General features: G+C 37.9%; 1 protein-coding gene across 13 annotated transcripts in view; it reads left to right on the top strand.

Moving 5' to 3' along the window:
* The window catches only part of CNTN4 (contactin 4), a 930,864-nt gene that overhangs the window by 727,606 nt on the left and 186,663 nt on the right, over positions 1–16,595 (top strand). For all 13 annotated transcript variants that reach the window (XM_082711571.1, XM_082711575.1, XM_082711573.1 and 10 more), the window contains one exon: positions 12,748–12,945. In XM_082711571.1, the coding sequence (XP_082567697.1) occupies positions 12,748–12,945 (198 nt within the window). The remainder of the gene's footprint in view (positions 1–12,747; positions 12,946–16,595) is intronic.

Here is a 16,595-nt window from a genome sequence, read left to right as displayed (position 1 = left end):
TATAAAAGACAAGAATGCTCCCTCCATGTTGGTTTTCTTGGGTAACTCAGATGCCACCTGCATTCACTTGTTCTGCCTCTCAGCCCTGAGTCTTGGGTTTATCCTCTCAGACCCGCTTGTCCATAGCATATTGCACATGGGCAGAAGGCACTTTGCTGTGCAGCCCCGGAATCTCCAAACCTGAGGAAAAATGGCCCCTTTATGCAGGGGTTTGAATTTTAGAAGTTTTTGACTGGCTGGTTTGTGTCATAGGACTCTTCTTGAACACTGTGCCTTAGGGGATGAGGTAATCGGATTGGTCTAGCTCAAAACTTATACCGATTCCTGTGGCCAACCTTTAAAGAATGACAGCTTGGTACTATGAGAACCAATTGAAGATGTATTGCCAAGAAGAGAAGCCTGCTTTTTATGGCAAGGCAAAGAGGGAAGAAAAACTCAAGAACGATTAAATTTTCCTTTGGTTCTGCCCACCGCATCTCAAGGCAGAACTTGACTATTAGTCAGTGAATATCTTTTTTGTTTTTAAAGGTATAAATAAAAATAAATACTTCTGTTTAGGAACGTTTTTAATAGACCACGAGGCCAAATGCTTTTGTTATTCGTTTTAGTTAGTCATTGGCAAAATACAGAGAAGAGGTGGGAAAAAGCATCTTGGATTACAATGAAGACTAGTATTTGCTTGGCAGATTTGATTAAGGGTTAATTTGGGCTAAGAATTTAAATGTCAGTTGTTTGAATTTTGATCACATCTTTAATTGAGGAGGGTGTAGAATTGTTTAATAATCTGATGAAAAGGCTGTGTATTAGTGACTTGCGTGGGAGTTGGTGACATTGCTTGAAAACTTTGTTCTGTTAGTCATATTACTGCTTGAATCCTTTTAAAAATGTAAATAATTAGAGTTTAACTGACATTTTCTACCATTTACTCAAAATTTTTAATCATTCCTACGAATGCATTTCAGTTCCCACATTGAGTATTTTTTTCCTTTCTCCCCAGAAATTGCTAAGCCTAAAGTAATAAGACAGATTTTGATTATGTTGTGACAAAAAGCGCAAATTGCATTAATGATGATTTGTGGGGCCCTTTCATAGAAAATATCTTTAAATGTTGATATACGAGTGACCTGTATATCCTGATATTTCAAGATTTAACTGGTTACTGAGTTCTCTGAAATTCTGAACATCTCTTGAGTGACGTACCTGTTCAGGTACTGTGGCATACAAAAGCAAACAGGAAGGTGCTGATCCCTGCCACATTTCCCATTGTAGTTATTTCAGCAAAGGGCCTGGCAATGTCAGTCATGATAACCCCTGCACCCACCTTGTTACTGGCTCAATTAAGCTGAAAGTGGCTGTGGCGATGGCTTCTAGCATGGAAAGAGGAATCTTTGCCAAAGTACCATTTCAATCCTAAATCTAATTCCACTGGTTTTCTCTGTGGTCCTAGAATAGATCACGTGTTTTCCTATGTCTCATTTTCCCTGCGCCAATGGAACTAATCTTTATTCAACTTATTTCCAAAAACGGATAGAGGCAACAAATGAGATAATGAATACTAGAGTGTTATGAAGTGTCAAAATTTGGTTCTGCTCATGTATTTGTAAGACAAAGCCTTACTTAAGGGTAGATATGAAAATCTGGCTCACCAAACCCAAGTTTATTTCCTCCTACAAGTAAATATTGTAGTCCAGGGATGACTGCCACTTTCAAGTACCCACAATCTGGCCAGGCCACACAGGTGCCATCTGGTTTCATTGCCACATGTCATTTAGCCTGTTGTGTTATATGGGCTAGCCATCTCTGCATGCCTACCTCTCTGCTTTTACTGATTCTTTCTCTTAGGTATTTGGAAGATTATGAATTTGTCATCTTCTTTTACTACCATTTTGTAAACTCAGTAATACTGCATCAGAGAGTTAGAAGAAAAAAAAAGGGGGGAAGGGTTTTTTTGTTTTTGTTTTTGTTTGTTTGTTTGTTTGTTTTTAGAGAAAATACTTAGGCATTCTGATTTGAAAAATATGGGTTTTGGGGCACCTGGGTGGTTAAGTCATCTGTCTTCGGCTCAGGTCATGATGCCAGGGACTTGGGATCTAGCCCCGCATCGGGCTCCCTGCTCCGTGGGAAGCCTGCTTCTCCCTCTCCCAATCCCTCTGCTGTGTTCTCTCTCTCTCTCTCTGTGTCTCTCCCTGTCAGATAAATAAATAAAATCTTAAAAAAAAAAATGTGGGTTCTGATTTTATAGATTTTCTGTCCTCTAATTTCAGTGATTCTGATTTGCAGTCAGTGGTCTGATGGATACATTGTATTCTCTTCTTTACAGATAACTTCTTTCTCACTAATACTTTTGGCCTGGAATTCAGTAATGAGTTGTTGCTCTAGGAAACTTGTAACATTTGGAATTCCAATTCAGTTCAACTAATATTCACTAAGTTGATTATGGAATGTGAGGGACAAAGCATATGTTCCCCTGCCATATGTATTCTTGTCCATAAGTAATACTCAAATCTGTTATCTGGAGAAGAAACAAGCAATTGAGCCATTGTAATAAAGGAAAAACAAAATTTTAATATGTGAAATACTGTGTAGTTGCCATGAGACAGAAAAGAAACACATGCTCATTTGGTTGTTGAGGAGAGACCACATGTATTTTCCAAGAAGGAAAATGGTTCTTTACAAAAGGTAGTGATTGAGAGAAGCAGAAGTTGGAAGGCATCCTGAGAGAGAGTACCTAAGCCTAAGCAGGGAGAATTGAAAAGCATAGAGCACATCAGGGGATCAGTGACTGTTTTTCCACTCTACCTTAAGCAACCCTACTTAGCAGGACAAACATTTCTTAAAATACAGTTTTGTTGGAAGGCTAAATCACAAAAAAGTGAAAAAACAAGAGCTCCCTGCTTAAAGCCAAGACAGGTGGGCAGAGCCTTCCTGCAATGCCTTATCTTTGCATTTAAAGGTGACTTCAGAGGGAATAGATATGTATTGTATGACAAAGTAATCAAAGTAATCAGCCTCTCTGATGTTCTGCAGAGCCTAGCTTGAAGAGTACACCCCCAGAAAATGGACTTTCATGGAGAGAGGAGTAGAAAGTTAAAACTAGATGATTTGGGGGCACCTGGGTGGCTCAGTGGGTTAAGCCGCTGCCTTCGACTCAGGTCATGATCTCAGGGTCCTGGGATCAAGTCCCGCATCGGGCTCTCTGCTGAGTGGAGAGCCTGCTTTCCTCTCTCTCTCTCTCTCTCTGCCTGTCTCTCTGTCTACTTGTGCTCTCTCTCTCTGTCAAATAAATAAATAAAATCTTTAAAAACAAACAAACAAAAAAAAAACTAGATGATTTGAAGTCCTGCTTTGGAAGGACTTGCCTACTAGCTTAATGTATTTTATTTGATCCAAGTTGCAGTGGATATCACAGAGGACTTGTGTGGGAAGGAGGAACGTGATCCAAAACTATTCTTTAGACAAATTAATCTGGCAATGGTATGTGGGTTGGCCTGGAAAGTTGGCAAAATGGCAGGATGTTCTTAGGCCAATGACAGGTAATGGTGAGATGGGCACAGAAGCAAAAAATCCCATGAAATTCTAATCCACGGGATTTGGATAACTGATTGGCTATGCTTTCCTCCAACAGTACCTTCCCCCAACATTCCTAGAGAGAATCTGAAATCAGGCAGAAGGCATTGTTGAAAGGGACATAAGCATTAAGCTGAAGGAGTTAGATCTTATTTTCTTCTGTTCACTTTCCACCTGAGGGAAAGTGGCATTCTCTCTGGAATGGGGCATTGAACTTTGATAGCTCTCTCGTTAACTGTTAAGCAGTTTTCACATTGTCTGAAGTATTTTATACGTGACTGTCAAAGGTATCTATGCTTCAAGCAAGCATACTTACCAAATGAGCTATGGATATTGTATTTGAGGTCTTCATAAAATACGGTGATACCTTTGATTTCTTTAAGTGCCAGATTTTTAACAAATAACTGAAATAAGTATCCTTTAATCCCAATGAGCAGTATTTTTATCTGCCCTCGATAGTCCAGTCAAGTTGCCTCTCTCCGCTCTAGCCTTGCCCATTTGACTATGCTGAGTGGGCTGGACCACTGCTGATCACAGACGTACAAAGCTCTCTTGTTGACCGTGTGTAGTTTCAGTACCACCCCTGCCTTTATTCCATTAGCTCACATTTATATTCTCAAGTACCATTTTCATACTAACAAAAACATGCAGCTAGGTGTCAATGCCATTTCTTTGGCTTTCTTCTGTATTCCAAAACAGGTCATAAGCTAAATTGCCTACCGAGCCATGTGGGCCAGTATAGGAAGTAGGGATTGGTAGAAACTGTGACAAAATGGAGACCACCTGCTCTCTCCTAAATGGCAAGCAGGTACTCAGTTCTGCCAGTTGTTTCCCTGATGGAATGAGATTAATGTGTTTCAGTCCTTGAAAGCAGTGTTTCTTCAAGTAGGATGATGTCCAGGCCAGCAGCAGCAGCACGACCACCACCTGAGAACTTGTTTCAAATTCAGATCCTTAGTCCCCACCCCAACTTTCTGAATCAGAAACCTGATGTAGGGTGGAGCATTCTGTGTGGTAACAAGGCATTCTAGTGATTCTGAGCTCACTCAAGTTAGAGAACCGTTAGTGTAGCAGATGCCATGCTGAACCTCTCTAATTCCTCTTGAGGACTGATAACTGAGAGTTGTGTTTGAGTTTCAAGAAAGTCCCAATATGGAGATGTTTATTTGATTTTTACTGTTTTTAAAGCATGCAAAACCATAGAAGACATGCATGCTTATGCAAGCTAAATCCATTCTGTGTGCCATCAGTTCCCAGCCTCTACTTAAGAGTCTGAAAGTGCTAACAAGAAGGATGCTGTTCTGTAGAAAAAATATATGGATTTTTTCCCTTCGTGGATGAAAGTTTGCTGACATCAGACCTAGACAGTATTTCTCAAACTTTTTTTCTGATATATTTCTGAGAGCAAAGGAGAGTCAGCATGTCCCCCTAGGAATGTGGGAACACATCCTGAAGCAATCAGCTACAAGTATATGATTTTGTTGAAGCCTTTCCTTATACATTTAAGATTTGTGTGAGTTTTATATCTATTCCATATATACTCCTATTTGGCTTATGATCGAGACAATGTGTTAAATTGCCTTCAAGTTAAATTCCTTAACTTAAGCCTACAGAATTTTAAAGAACATATATGCCCTTCAAAAATGCTTAATCTACTCAATAAGATAGAGGCAAGAAAACAAGAAGTAACCCATAAAATGGAGGAGACTATAAGTTATACACAAGAGCAATATGCAGTCTATATACTTGAGAAGAAAATGTCCATTTTTTCCATCTTGCTTCCCATCTCTCCACTGCCTCATCTGCGTGACCAAAGAGCATGTACTAGATAATCATTGACTACACTGAGTGAATAGTCAGGAGGCTTATTTTTAGAAGTGCTTGCCACTAGTTTGCATGGGACTAAGCTCTTTCCTAATCCTTTCCTCATGTGATCACCACTTCATTTCTCCTAAATCACTTCTACAAAGATGGTAAAGAGTTTTGACCTTACGTGCCAGCACCAGCTGCTTGGAGGTAACTATATGAAGCACTGTATTGACAATGATCATGAATTGAGGTAGCAGAGTCAATTATCGGTGTCAGCTGTGGGTACAGGAGTAGCTATTGGTGGTCCAACTGGACAGATGCATGCTGTCCCCACTCCACCTAGCACCACTTTCTCATGAGAAACAATTTCTGAACGCTGACAAGTCCTGCTTATTGCTGCAGATTGTCTAAACCAAGTTCTCTGAGCTACAACGCAACCTATATTGTAAAGGGCCATGGTCATCATTGGAGGTATTCAGTGCCCACTGGTGTGTGTTGTACTTAATCGAGGTACAGTTTCTGTTCTATTCCAGCCCTTCAGATTTCAGCTTTTTCCAGATACCTCCTCTCTCCTTCTGTTTCACAAAATGCTGTTGACTATATGACAGTTCAAATATGACTGTATATGGATCATTTAGGGTCTTAATATAATTAGAGGTCTTATCCAGACGCATCGTCACTTAGAAGTCAGTCTTTTGGCCACTTCCTCTTGGAATAACACAAATCTTTTAAATGACAATACCCTCTTCTCCAAGGCTCTCCTGAAACCTGTTTAATGATGCAGAATCACTAGTGCCTGTTTAGTGCTCAAGGTTTCTGGTACCATTCTTAGTTTCTCTAAAACTAATTAGGTTTCTCACAATTTGTAACATCTCCCTTTCCCTGAGTTAATAGAAAGACCAAATACTCATCAATCCATTTATAAGCAAAAACAAAAACATAGTCACAAAAGTTGACATCAACATGTTTGATGTTCAGTGTGACTGGGCAGGGCAAGTATTCTTTTTATTATTTCTACTTTTCAGATGAGAAAACTAAGGAATGGAAATTACTTTCTAGCCGATAAGCTAAAGCCAAGACTCAGTCCAGATATTTTGACAACAAATCAGGGATCTCTGAACTGAGTTATGCCTTTTTTCCCTTTGCTGAGGCAAACTACCAACAGGATCTAATCCCTGTGTTTACTCCCATTGCTGAGCTGAGCTCCATGCTTTTGTGCAAGGTTGGTGTTTAGTAAATCTTTGGCCAAGAATTAAACTAGTGAATGTACTCGTCTAACCCAGTTTATCTGTAGAATCACTTAAGATACATTTTTCACATTTACCTGCTTCGAACCCTATCTCAGTTTAAACTCTAGTTCCAAACACTGTATAAAAAGTAGACTAGATGTTGATAAAACTATATAAAAATAAGGAGACTCTTGTGCCATTTAAATAATTTACCAAAGTAAAAATGGTTATAGCCGAAAGACTGGAATCCAGATATCTTGACTGTTAATTTTACTATCTTTCTTCTACATAACACAACAGAGCTGAGTTCAAATAACCATAGTGTAGTATTTGTATATGCGTGTTTGTGTGTGTGTATGTGTGTACATGCACACATGTGCATGTGTGTAAAGTTCTAGTTCTGAGGGTACCAGTCTGGCTCAGTTAGTGGAACATGTGATTCTTGGTCTCAAGGTTGTGAGTTTGAGCCCCACGCTGGGGGGTAGAGATTACTTTAAAAAATTTTTTTAATTTAAAGAAAAGTTCTAGTTCTGATTTTGTCAATAAACACCTATGTATTGTTAGCAAGTTACTCAGTATATTTGGATCCCCCTTTGTCATTTGTCAAATAAGGATGTTGGATTTGATGTTACACGTAGAGAATTGTGGGATTTTAATGCTGAAAGATACCACCTAGTTGTACTCCCTCACCTACAGATGAGGAAATTTACAGATAAGGAAAACTGGTCTTTTCTAGCTCCAAAATAAATTCAGAGGGGAACATATGGGTTCCTAACAGAATCAGCTCTTCCAATACTGTGACTACCCACTTACCAAATGTGTGGTTGTGATCCACGCATGTAGTTTCTCCAGATTTAATTTTCCGACTCTGTAAAATTGACGGGGTCATCCTAAGGTTCCTTTCACATTTGAAACTTTGAGGATTAAGAAAGGCATCTTTGAAAACTGACATTTGTCTACCCCTGGGACAGGACTCAGAATGTCATGAAGCATAACATAACTCTAGAAAGAAATTAGCAACAGGAACACGTTAAGAGCATCCATCCAAAGGACTCTGATCACAGGGTGAATTTGCTCAATGAATACTTAAATGTGAAAACTGTTTGATTGATGTCTTATTTGAAAACGAATAACCTGGTGTTCTTTGCCCTTGGCCAAAGAAATGGAAAAAAGAACCAAGTTAGGGTGAAGTTTTATAGTTAATTTCCTGTAGATTTGGATGCTACAAGTCAGAAAACCATCACTAGGTCCTTCTTAAGTATCACATAACTAGTTTCAGTATTTTTCAATTGAGCATCAGAAGCTTCATAATCTATTAAATATTGTATTCCAAGTATCTGTTTACTGAGTTGTTACAAATTGCCAATGGGACAGGAACTGTTTGTCACTTTCAGAGCAATTAGTGTGTGAAAACTTATCAAAAGAAATCTGTCAAGTTTGAGTAAGTATAAATATTGCATGGAAGTCCCTAAGGAAATCAAACTGAGTGGGATACATTTTTGCTCATGGCAGCGCATGAGAATTTATTTTGTTTTATTTACTTGGCTCTATTTTTCAGGATGTTGATAGCATTTCATGTAACCCAATGGATTAATCTTTGGCTCTGATAAAAATAGACTTTGATTCTTAGGGGAAAGCTAGAGTATCTGTTGAGTGATACAATAGTACTGGCTCCTTTCTTTCAAATTTTAAGAGCTCTTATTTGCTTCCTGGCTGGAGCACTGGAATGGAAGTATAGCTAAAAGGACTATTACGTAGAGATCTTCCTCTGCTTCAGATGGGGTCACATCCCAATTAATCCATCATAAGTAGACAATGTATTTCATACACCTAACCCACCGGCCATCATCACTTAGCCTAGTCTACCTTAAAGGTTCTCAGAACACTTACATTAGCCTACATTAGGGCAAAGTCCTCTGACACAAAGCCTATTTTATCATAAAGTGTTCAAGAGCTCATGTAATTTATTAAATACTATACTTGAAGCAAAAAACAGAATGTGTGTATGGGTACAGAATGGTTGTAAGCATATCAATTGTGGACCCTCCTGATGGCATGGCGACTGGGAGCTGCGGCTGTAGCCCCCGCCCAGCATCACAAGAGTGTGTAGGACAGTCTCTCGCCAGCCCAGGAAGAGATCCAAATTCACATTCTGAAGTATAATTTCTCCTGAATACATACTTTCATACCATCATAAAGTCAAAACATCAAAAGTCAGGACCATCTGTAGTCTACTTTGCCACTTTTTTGACTCTCCAACCTTATCCTTTCTAGGCTTCAGTTTTTTCATATCTTTAAAATAAAGGACAAGTGATCTATTGGATAATTTTTAGCTTCACTAATCCATCTTACCTGCATTGATGTCTCCATTATCATTACATTATCTTTCTCATGCTCCTTCCTCATTGTCCTGGACAAATAAAAACACAGTATTTACAGGTAGTGACATTTGCTATAAAGAAAAATAAATTGGTATCTTTTATAGAGATGTCCCCCTTTCAGGGGACTGGGCATTTAGGTCAATATGATCTCACCAGTGTAGCAACCAAGACTTTTTGAACGACCTTTGTACTTTAGGACTCAACGGTATTTACAAAGGTCACCTGTTCAACTGATATTAGTTAGGATCTTTAACATAATCCATTTGAGACCGCTTTTGGCAACTGTGGTTTGTTTCTTTTCTACACCATGGAAAATCGTTATCGTGTTATTATTCCATTTTGGAAAGCTTACTACAATTTTAATTCAGCATTTTGTTGCTTTCTGTTGTTTAGAGTCACTTAACGATCCATCCCACGCTGAAGCAATAGAGTTGATAATCTTCATATTATACTTAATGTTTCTAAAATGGAAATCACTCCCATTTGTCCAGGGTTCCCCAACCTACGTCTTGTGACCTATTAATAGATGTTTTAGAAAAACAGTATGTATGTAGAGGGGATTGTGGGGAGGGGGGAGGTTTTATGATCAAGTAAGTCCTATGTGCTTAAATATGCTCTGAAGAATTTGAGGAATCTTGGGATGTTAAAAATCTCTTGCAAGGATTTATTCTGAAAGAATAAGTTTAAGAATCTGTCAAACTTTGGGTAATTTAGGGCTTCTCAAAGTCATTTGATTATATAACCCTTTTAAATTTGAGATAGGTAGGAGGGAGACTACTTCTGTTAACAAAAAAATTAATATTCTAAGGACCACAGTTTAATAAACACTGCAGTATATGCTTCAGGTTGTTTGCATCTTCTGCTAAAGCACTAAGTCACTTATGTCACAAAAGCAGTGAAACCAAAATAATTAACTTATTTTTAAATAGCCAAACAGCATGTTAATTGGGTATGTTTTTTACTTTTACTTTTAAAATGATTAACTTAAAATGATTCAGATGTGCTTAGGACTCAGAGTGCTTTCACATAAAAACATCCTCACTACGGAGACTCTTTTTTATTTTTTAAAGATTTTATTTATTTATTTGATAGGCAGTGATCACAAGTAGGCAGGGGTGGGGGGAGGCAGGCTCCCTACTGAGCAGAGAGCCCAATGCAGGGCTCGAATCAGGGCTAGATTGCAGGACCCTGGGATCGTGACCCAAGTCGAAGGCAGAGGCTTTAACCCACTGAGCCATCCAGGTGCCCCACTATGGAGACTCTTAACTCTAGGAAACAAACTGAGGGTTGCTGGAGGGGAGGGAGGCGGAGAATGGGGTAACTGGGTGATGGGTATTAAGGAGGACATGTGATGTAATGAGCACTGGGTGTTACATGCAACTGATCAATCACTGAACTCGACCTCTGAAACTAATAGTTAATTAATTGACTCTAAATTAAATTAAATTAAATTTAAAAAAGAATCCTCACTACATACCTGCATCACATTTATTATTATCCCCAGTTGGTGGGTTAAAAGTTGAAAGTGAGAATGTTTAAATGGCTTCACTTATGTAATACAGGTGTGAAATTTGGTCTTTTTTTTTTTTTTTAAACTCCAATTAAAAAAATAACAAAGTAGATGACCTTTCTTTTCCCCCTGCTGATATCCGGTGGTTCATACAACTTTTTGCCTTGTCCTACAGGATTCAAAGAGGTTGCTATCACTGGCCACTGGCAACAGTCTTGAAAAATGTCTTTAGAAAAAGAAAATACAGTTTCATGTATTTGATTACAACTCTCTTTGGAGAGGTGTGGGTTGATTAATATTGTGCTGGTAAATTACTTTCTAACTTCTACCTTGTGATTTTGGAGATGCTAATTTATACTTAAAACTCTCCTATAGCTATTTAGGGGATAGACAATGTTCTCCTCATTGTTCATATGAGAAAACTGAGATGCTCAGAGATTACTTAGTTTGCCCAAAACTCACACACCATATTGAGTAAATAGTATACTCTACTTTGCTATTTGCTCTGTTGTTTGTTAAAATCCCCTGGTTTTGTATGGAAAAACTACCATACCAATTGAACTTACCCACGACCTGTTGTAGGGGTTTTCCTCCCCGAGACTTTAGTTGCTTGCTGGGAAGCACTTGCTTATTTATACTGAGTATCCTCTTGACATCAGCATGGGGTTACTTATAATTACAGGCACATGTGTAAATAAAATGATTAACTATTCTCATATAAACATAATTATATCTCTCTAAAATAACACATGCGGAAATTTTATAATCCAGTGATAAAGGGAAAGCAATCTGCATGACCCCTCCTTTGTATGTAAACAGTGGATTATTAAGGCAGAATATGTTTCCTGTTGCACATTTGGTTATTGAGGACAATTACACTTAGGACTCATCCAAGTATTAAACAACAGAAGTGCCTTTTCCAACAATTACTGTTCTCTATAAAAAGCTGACGTCCTTCCGCCATTTTCCGAGGACATTGCCTACATTTGAACTTTAGCCCAGGAGTCTATTAAAGAGAGATGTATAAGAATTCAGCTAACTAGTTCTGAAATCAGCGTCTTCTTTTCTATCTAGTTGCTCCTCCCTCCCCACCAGAGTAACTTGTGAAGATAATATGGGGCATGTTAACTAATCAGTGCTGGTGGCTAGTATATCACTTCCCCAGCTTTGAACAAATCTGGAGATCACTCCTTAAAGAGAGGGATCATGGAAAGCCTGGAGCTGAAGAAGTTTGATTTCCTTGGAGCACAGTAGTTCACTGTAGCAAATCATGTAAGCTCACTGTCATTTAGGATTTGTCCCTGTAATTGAAAGCATGGCATCACATGTTCATTCACAAAGCATTTACCTAATTCTTCAGAAAAATTAGAACTTTGAAGCATATGTTTTCAGGTGTGGCTGCCTCTCACACTTGTCCCACTGGCACTCTGGGATGAGTAAGTATTTGCAAAAAAGTTGTTCTTAGACTGTGATACATTATTCAGCCAATATTTTTAAATACACATTTACGTTTGGGACCAGCCAACCAGTCAGTCAGTGTGTTTACCAAGTATTTGCTACAATATTAAACCACCGTCTCACTCAAATAATGGAAAAATAGTTCAACCTCACAAGTAAGGAAAGAGTAAGAATTAGCTTTGATAGCAAGAGACTTTGGGAGAAGAATAAATTGAGAGTTAGGAATTATTCTGTCCCTAAGTAGGGTGAAGAGTTTGGATTAGTTACTTTGTTGCACAGTTTCTCAGTTAATAGAAAACTGTAAAATGCATTGAAAACCACAAAATGTTATGTAGGTATGTGGCACTATGATGCACTATAATGATTATTATCTATAAAATGAGAGAAGTGATTCAAATAGTTTTCAGAGTGACTTCCAGCCTTATGATATCAAAATTATAGGCTCTCTAGGTCTGTAATTTGAGCATTAGCTCAGTAAGTATTGCATAGTGCTTGGCACATGCTTAATAAACTATAAATGCTTATTCCCTTGGCTTAAAGAGGTTGGACTTCTTTTAATCAACTATCAGTATACCTTTTAGTTCTCTCAAAATAAAAATCTTATTGACTGACACTATGAGTACTGGTAAAATGCTTAAGGGATTATGATTACTTTCTATTTATATGTAATAGCAGGCTGAAAAAGGATCATTGGGCAACAGTATGAATTTCTAACTTGACCATTTTTTTCATGAATACAGTAGCATTCCAATGCCAGAAGACATATTTGTAATGATGATTCCTTTGCTTTCAGAGCTGAGCTATGCTTGGATCTTCAATGAATACCCTTCCTATCAGGATAATCGCCGCTTTGTTTCTCAGGAGACTGGGAATCTATATATTGCCAAAGTAGAAAAGTCCGATGTTGGGAATTATACCTGCGTGGTTACAAATACAGTGACAAACCACAAGGTCCTGGGGCCACCGACACCACTAATACTGAGAAATGATGGTGAGTTTCCTAAGGGATTTTGTTCTGGGGTTTTTTTTTTTTTTTTTGGTCCCCTGTTGCATATGGAAAATTGTCACATTATTGGCACACAAACCCTGATTGTCTAAATTAAATTTAAGAAAAGTTTAATGCTTTTTACATTTGGTACCTATATTTTCTCCATTTGTGTAAGAAAAAACCCATGAATCCATTTTGGAAAACTAATTAGTAGTTTAATTGCTAATTTCAACATGGATGGAATGTGGATTTAGGTAAGTATAAATAACAAAGGAATCTATTTCTTGTTCTTTTTCACTTAATATATGAACACAGGCGGAATGAAGTGGAAGGTTGAACAACTAGCTCATTAATTAATTCTATGTAATTTAGTATTCAGTGTCCGGAAAGAAGTTTTAAATTATCCAAATAACTTCTGGATTAATGATACTAATGACATAGTTCACACCAGTGTGAAATACAGGAATACCAATGCCTATTTGAGAAATAAGTTTTAATTTCCAGCAATCATGTAAAAAGATTTCAAGAAAATATATGAATTTCACTTTAATTATCTAGATAGATGACATAACAATGTGCTTTTCAAAGACAATCGTACTGAATTGTGTATCAAAACTCCAGTACCGTATGCCTTTCCCCCACTCTGAGTATTTATATGTATTCTGTTCCCTCGTCTTGAAATGCTTTTCCTTCTCTGAATCTCAGCCTTTCATTTGGCTGACTTGTACTGGCCCTTTCCTTTTCTTCAAGTATATCACTTTCTCCAGGAAGTCTTCTCTGACTGACCCCATCTCCACTATGCTGCATCAGGTGTTTTCTCAATAAAGTCCAGCAATGTCTATAATGTCAAAGTTCCTAAGAACTCTTCATTCTGTATCATAATTACCAGTGTGATACCTGTCTCCCTCACTACAAACCTGCTGTTTAGAAGCACACACAGTGCCCTGATCACTAGTATATCTCCAGCACTTCATGCAGTAACGAGAACATAGATGCTTCTTAATAAATACTTATTGAAAAGAAAACAAAGGCATACTCAAGTCTTAAAAAAAATGGCTGGCATAATGATTTAAACAGTCATGGTTTACATGTTTAAGTTTCTACTCTTTTTAAATTCCTTTCCCATTGAGTACACATTGGAACCTTCCATTATGAACAGGAATCACTAGACTCGTTACATAGATGAAGAGACTGTCAGACAAGAACATTAACAACAAGCATTTTCCTGGGAGCTTGCTGTTTTCTGGGTGCTCAGGATTTCACCAGGATTATTTCATTCAAACTTCAAGCAACTATATAAGGAATTTCCTCTTTTATTTTTTTTATAGATGAATGAACAGGGGCTCAGACATGTTAAACAGCAAATCCCAAAGCCCCACAGCTAGCTAAAAACTAATGGTTTCAAGATTCACACTTGGCTCCCATGTCCTATTAATTCCAGGGCCTAATATCTTAACTCCTCACTTACTGTTTAATTTTGTTACACTCTGCCACCTCTTACCTAAATTTATAAAGAAAAACTTGGCAAACTGGCAAATTCAAGCCTGGAACTCAGATTTCTCTCCAAATGTGTTCCTCTTCCCTTCTGTATTGAAAAGACTTAGTACCCAAGTGGGGCTGTAAATCTGAACCTCCCATAACAGGGCATTTGCAGACAAACCAGCTCTGCAAAGAGGGTCTGAGCACATACACCATGCTATGTAATTTTTTAGCAAATAATGTAGATTTCAGTCATTCCTTTATTTATTCCTTCCTGCATTTCGCATGTATTTATTTAATACTTACTGTGTAACAGATACTACCCTGGTACCAGGGAATAAGAATAATAGGTACTTATCTCATTGCACTTATATTCTCTAGGAGGACACAGGTAAAAACAAACATAAACAAAAACAAAAGCCTAGTTATTCTAGGTAGTAATAAATAAACCAGTATGATAAAATAGAGGCTCTGTGGCGTGAATGTCTACTTTAGTCAGGATTGTCATGGAAAGTCTTTCTGAGGAGGTGACCTGTGAGCTGAGACCTGAATGATAAGAAGTCAGCCCTGTGATGATCAGAGAGAGGAGCAGTGCAGGCTGAATTAGCATCACATGCAAAGGCCCTGAGGCCTGGAGTCGGGGGCAGGGGGGGGCACTTGTCATGTTCAGTAGCAAAAGAGATTGTGGGCATGGTTGGAGCACAGTAAGCAGAGTGAAGGGTGTTTTGAGTTAAGGTTGGAAAGGAATCAGCAGCCAGATCATGTAGACCAGATTTTATTTCAAGGGCAATGAAAAGCCATAAGAGGATTTTATTCAAGAGAGTGATATGTGTTTTTTAAAAGTTTGTTTAGTTCCTGTGTAGAAACAGACTTCTAACAAGTGAGAGGGGACACTAGATATCCAACTAAAAGACTATTGCAGTAATTCAGTTGGGACATGATGGCAGCTTGAACTAGGGAGTAGTAGCAGATAATAGAGAAGTGGGTGGATTGAGGATACAGTCTATAGGTAAAACTGCCAGGACTTGCTGAGGCACTGGATGTGGGAGGTGTTAGAAGAGAATGTCAGGGATGACACATGGGTTTCTGATGTCACAACTGGGTTTATGGGAATGCCATTTACTGAAATGGTTTCACTGAACAGGTTTATAAGGGAAAATCTGAAGTATTATTTTAGTCATTATTGGTAAAGGCAAAAGAATGACTTCTCTCTTGGCAACAAAAAGAATTATTTTGTTTTATGCTTCTTGTCCCATCTCTCTATCCTAATACTCATCTGATATATTCACATGCTTATCAGCTTGCCTTCTTCCCCAACCTTGCCCACAGTTACATGTGATCAAGCATAGGTCCATCTACCTTTGTTCCAGGGAGAAGCACCATGCTTGCCAGATGACATGTGTTAAATGAATATATTGGAGTAACTGAATTATATTAAATAAAACTGAAAATTTTGTCAGTTTAAGAGAATAGTAGGCAAAGGACCATTTTTGTCCAAAAGCTATTGATGTTATGTCTTCACAGACCAAAGGATGAAGAACCTTTTTCAAAAGGTGTGCTTCACTGGCACTGTGTACAGAATTACTTAAAAATAAATCCCTGTGTCCTCTGCTTATAATGCACTTATGCCAAAATGTCTGTTCAGTGGTGTTATTATCCATTCAGTTGTGTCAAGTCACAAATGTAATGAAATATTGATGAAGTGCTAAGACACAGACCAGGAGACACATTGCCCAGAGTTACTAGAAGGAACAAAAATTCAGGAACACAAGAACTCCAGAATCATCACGGACACCTCATGTTGCCAGCAACTTTGCCTTTTGCTTAGCTTTTAGATTTATCTTAACTTGTCTAGTATATCATCATTGAGATGACAAATGTTTTTTACTGGAATATTTTATCACAAAATTAACAGAATAAGGATCTCATTCTTCAGCAATTAATGCCCATTTATTCTTAATTTCCATGAGAGTTGCATGGTAAAAGTTCATAATATGTCTTTCCCATTTAGGCTGGAGTATATAAAATGGATACTTGAGCTATATTACTAAGGACAAAATAGGTTATTTAATTAGCTTTTCTCTGGAGGTAAGAGAAAAGGGGAAATATAAATCAAGAAGGGATTGCAAAATAAAGATGACATTCTTGTGAAAGTCTACTCTATGAGAATAAAA

The sequence above is a fragment of the Mustela nivalis genome (assembly GCF_964662115.1).
Source record: "Mustela nivalis genome assembly, chromosome: 1".
In the NCBI taxonomy this organism is placed as follows: domain Eukaryota; kingdom Metazoa; phylum Chordata; class Mammalia; order Carnivora; family Mustelidae; genus Mustela; species Mustela nivalis.
This window is presented reverse-complemented; position numbering and strand designations above follow the sequence as displayed.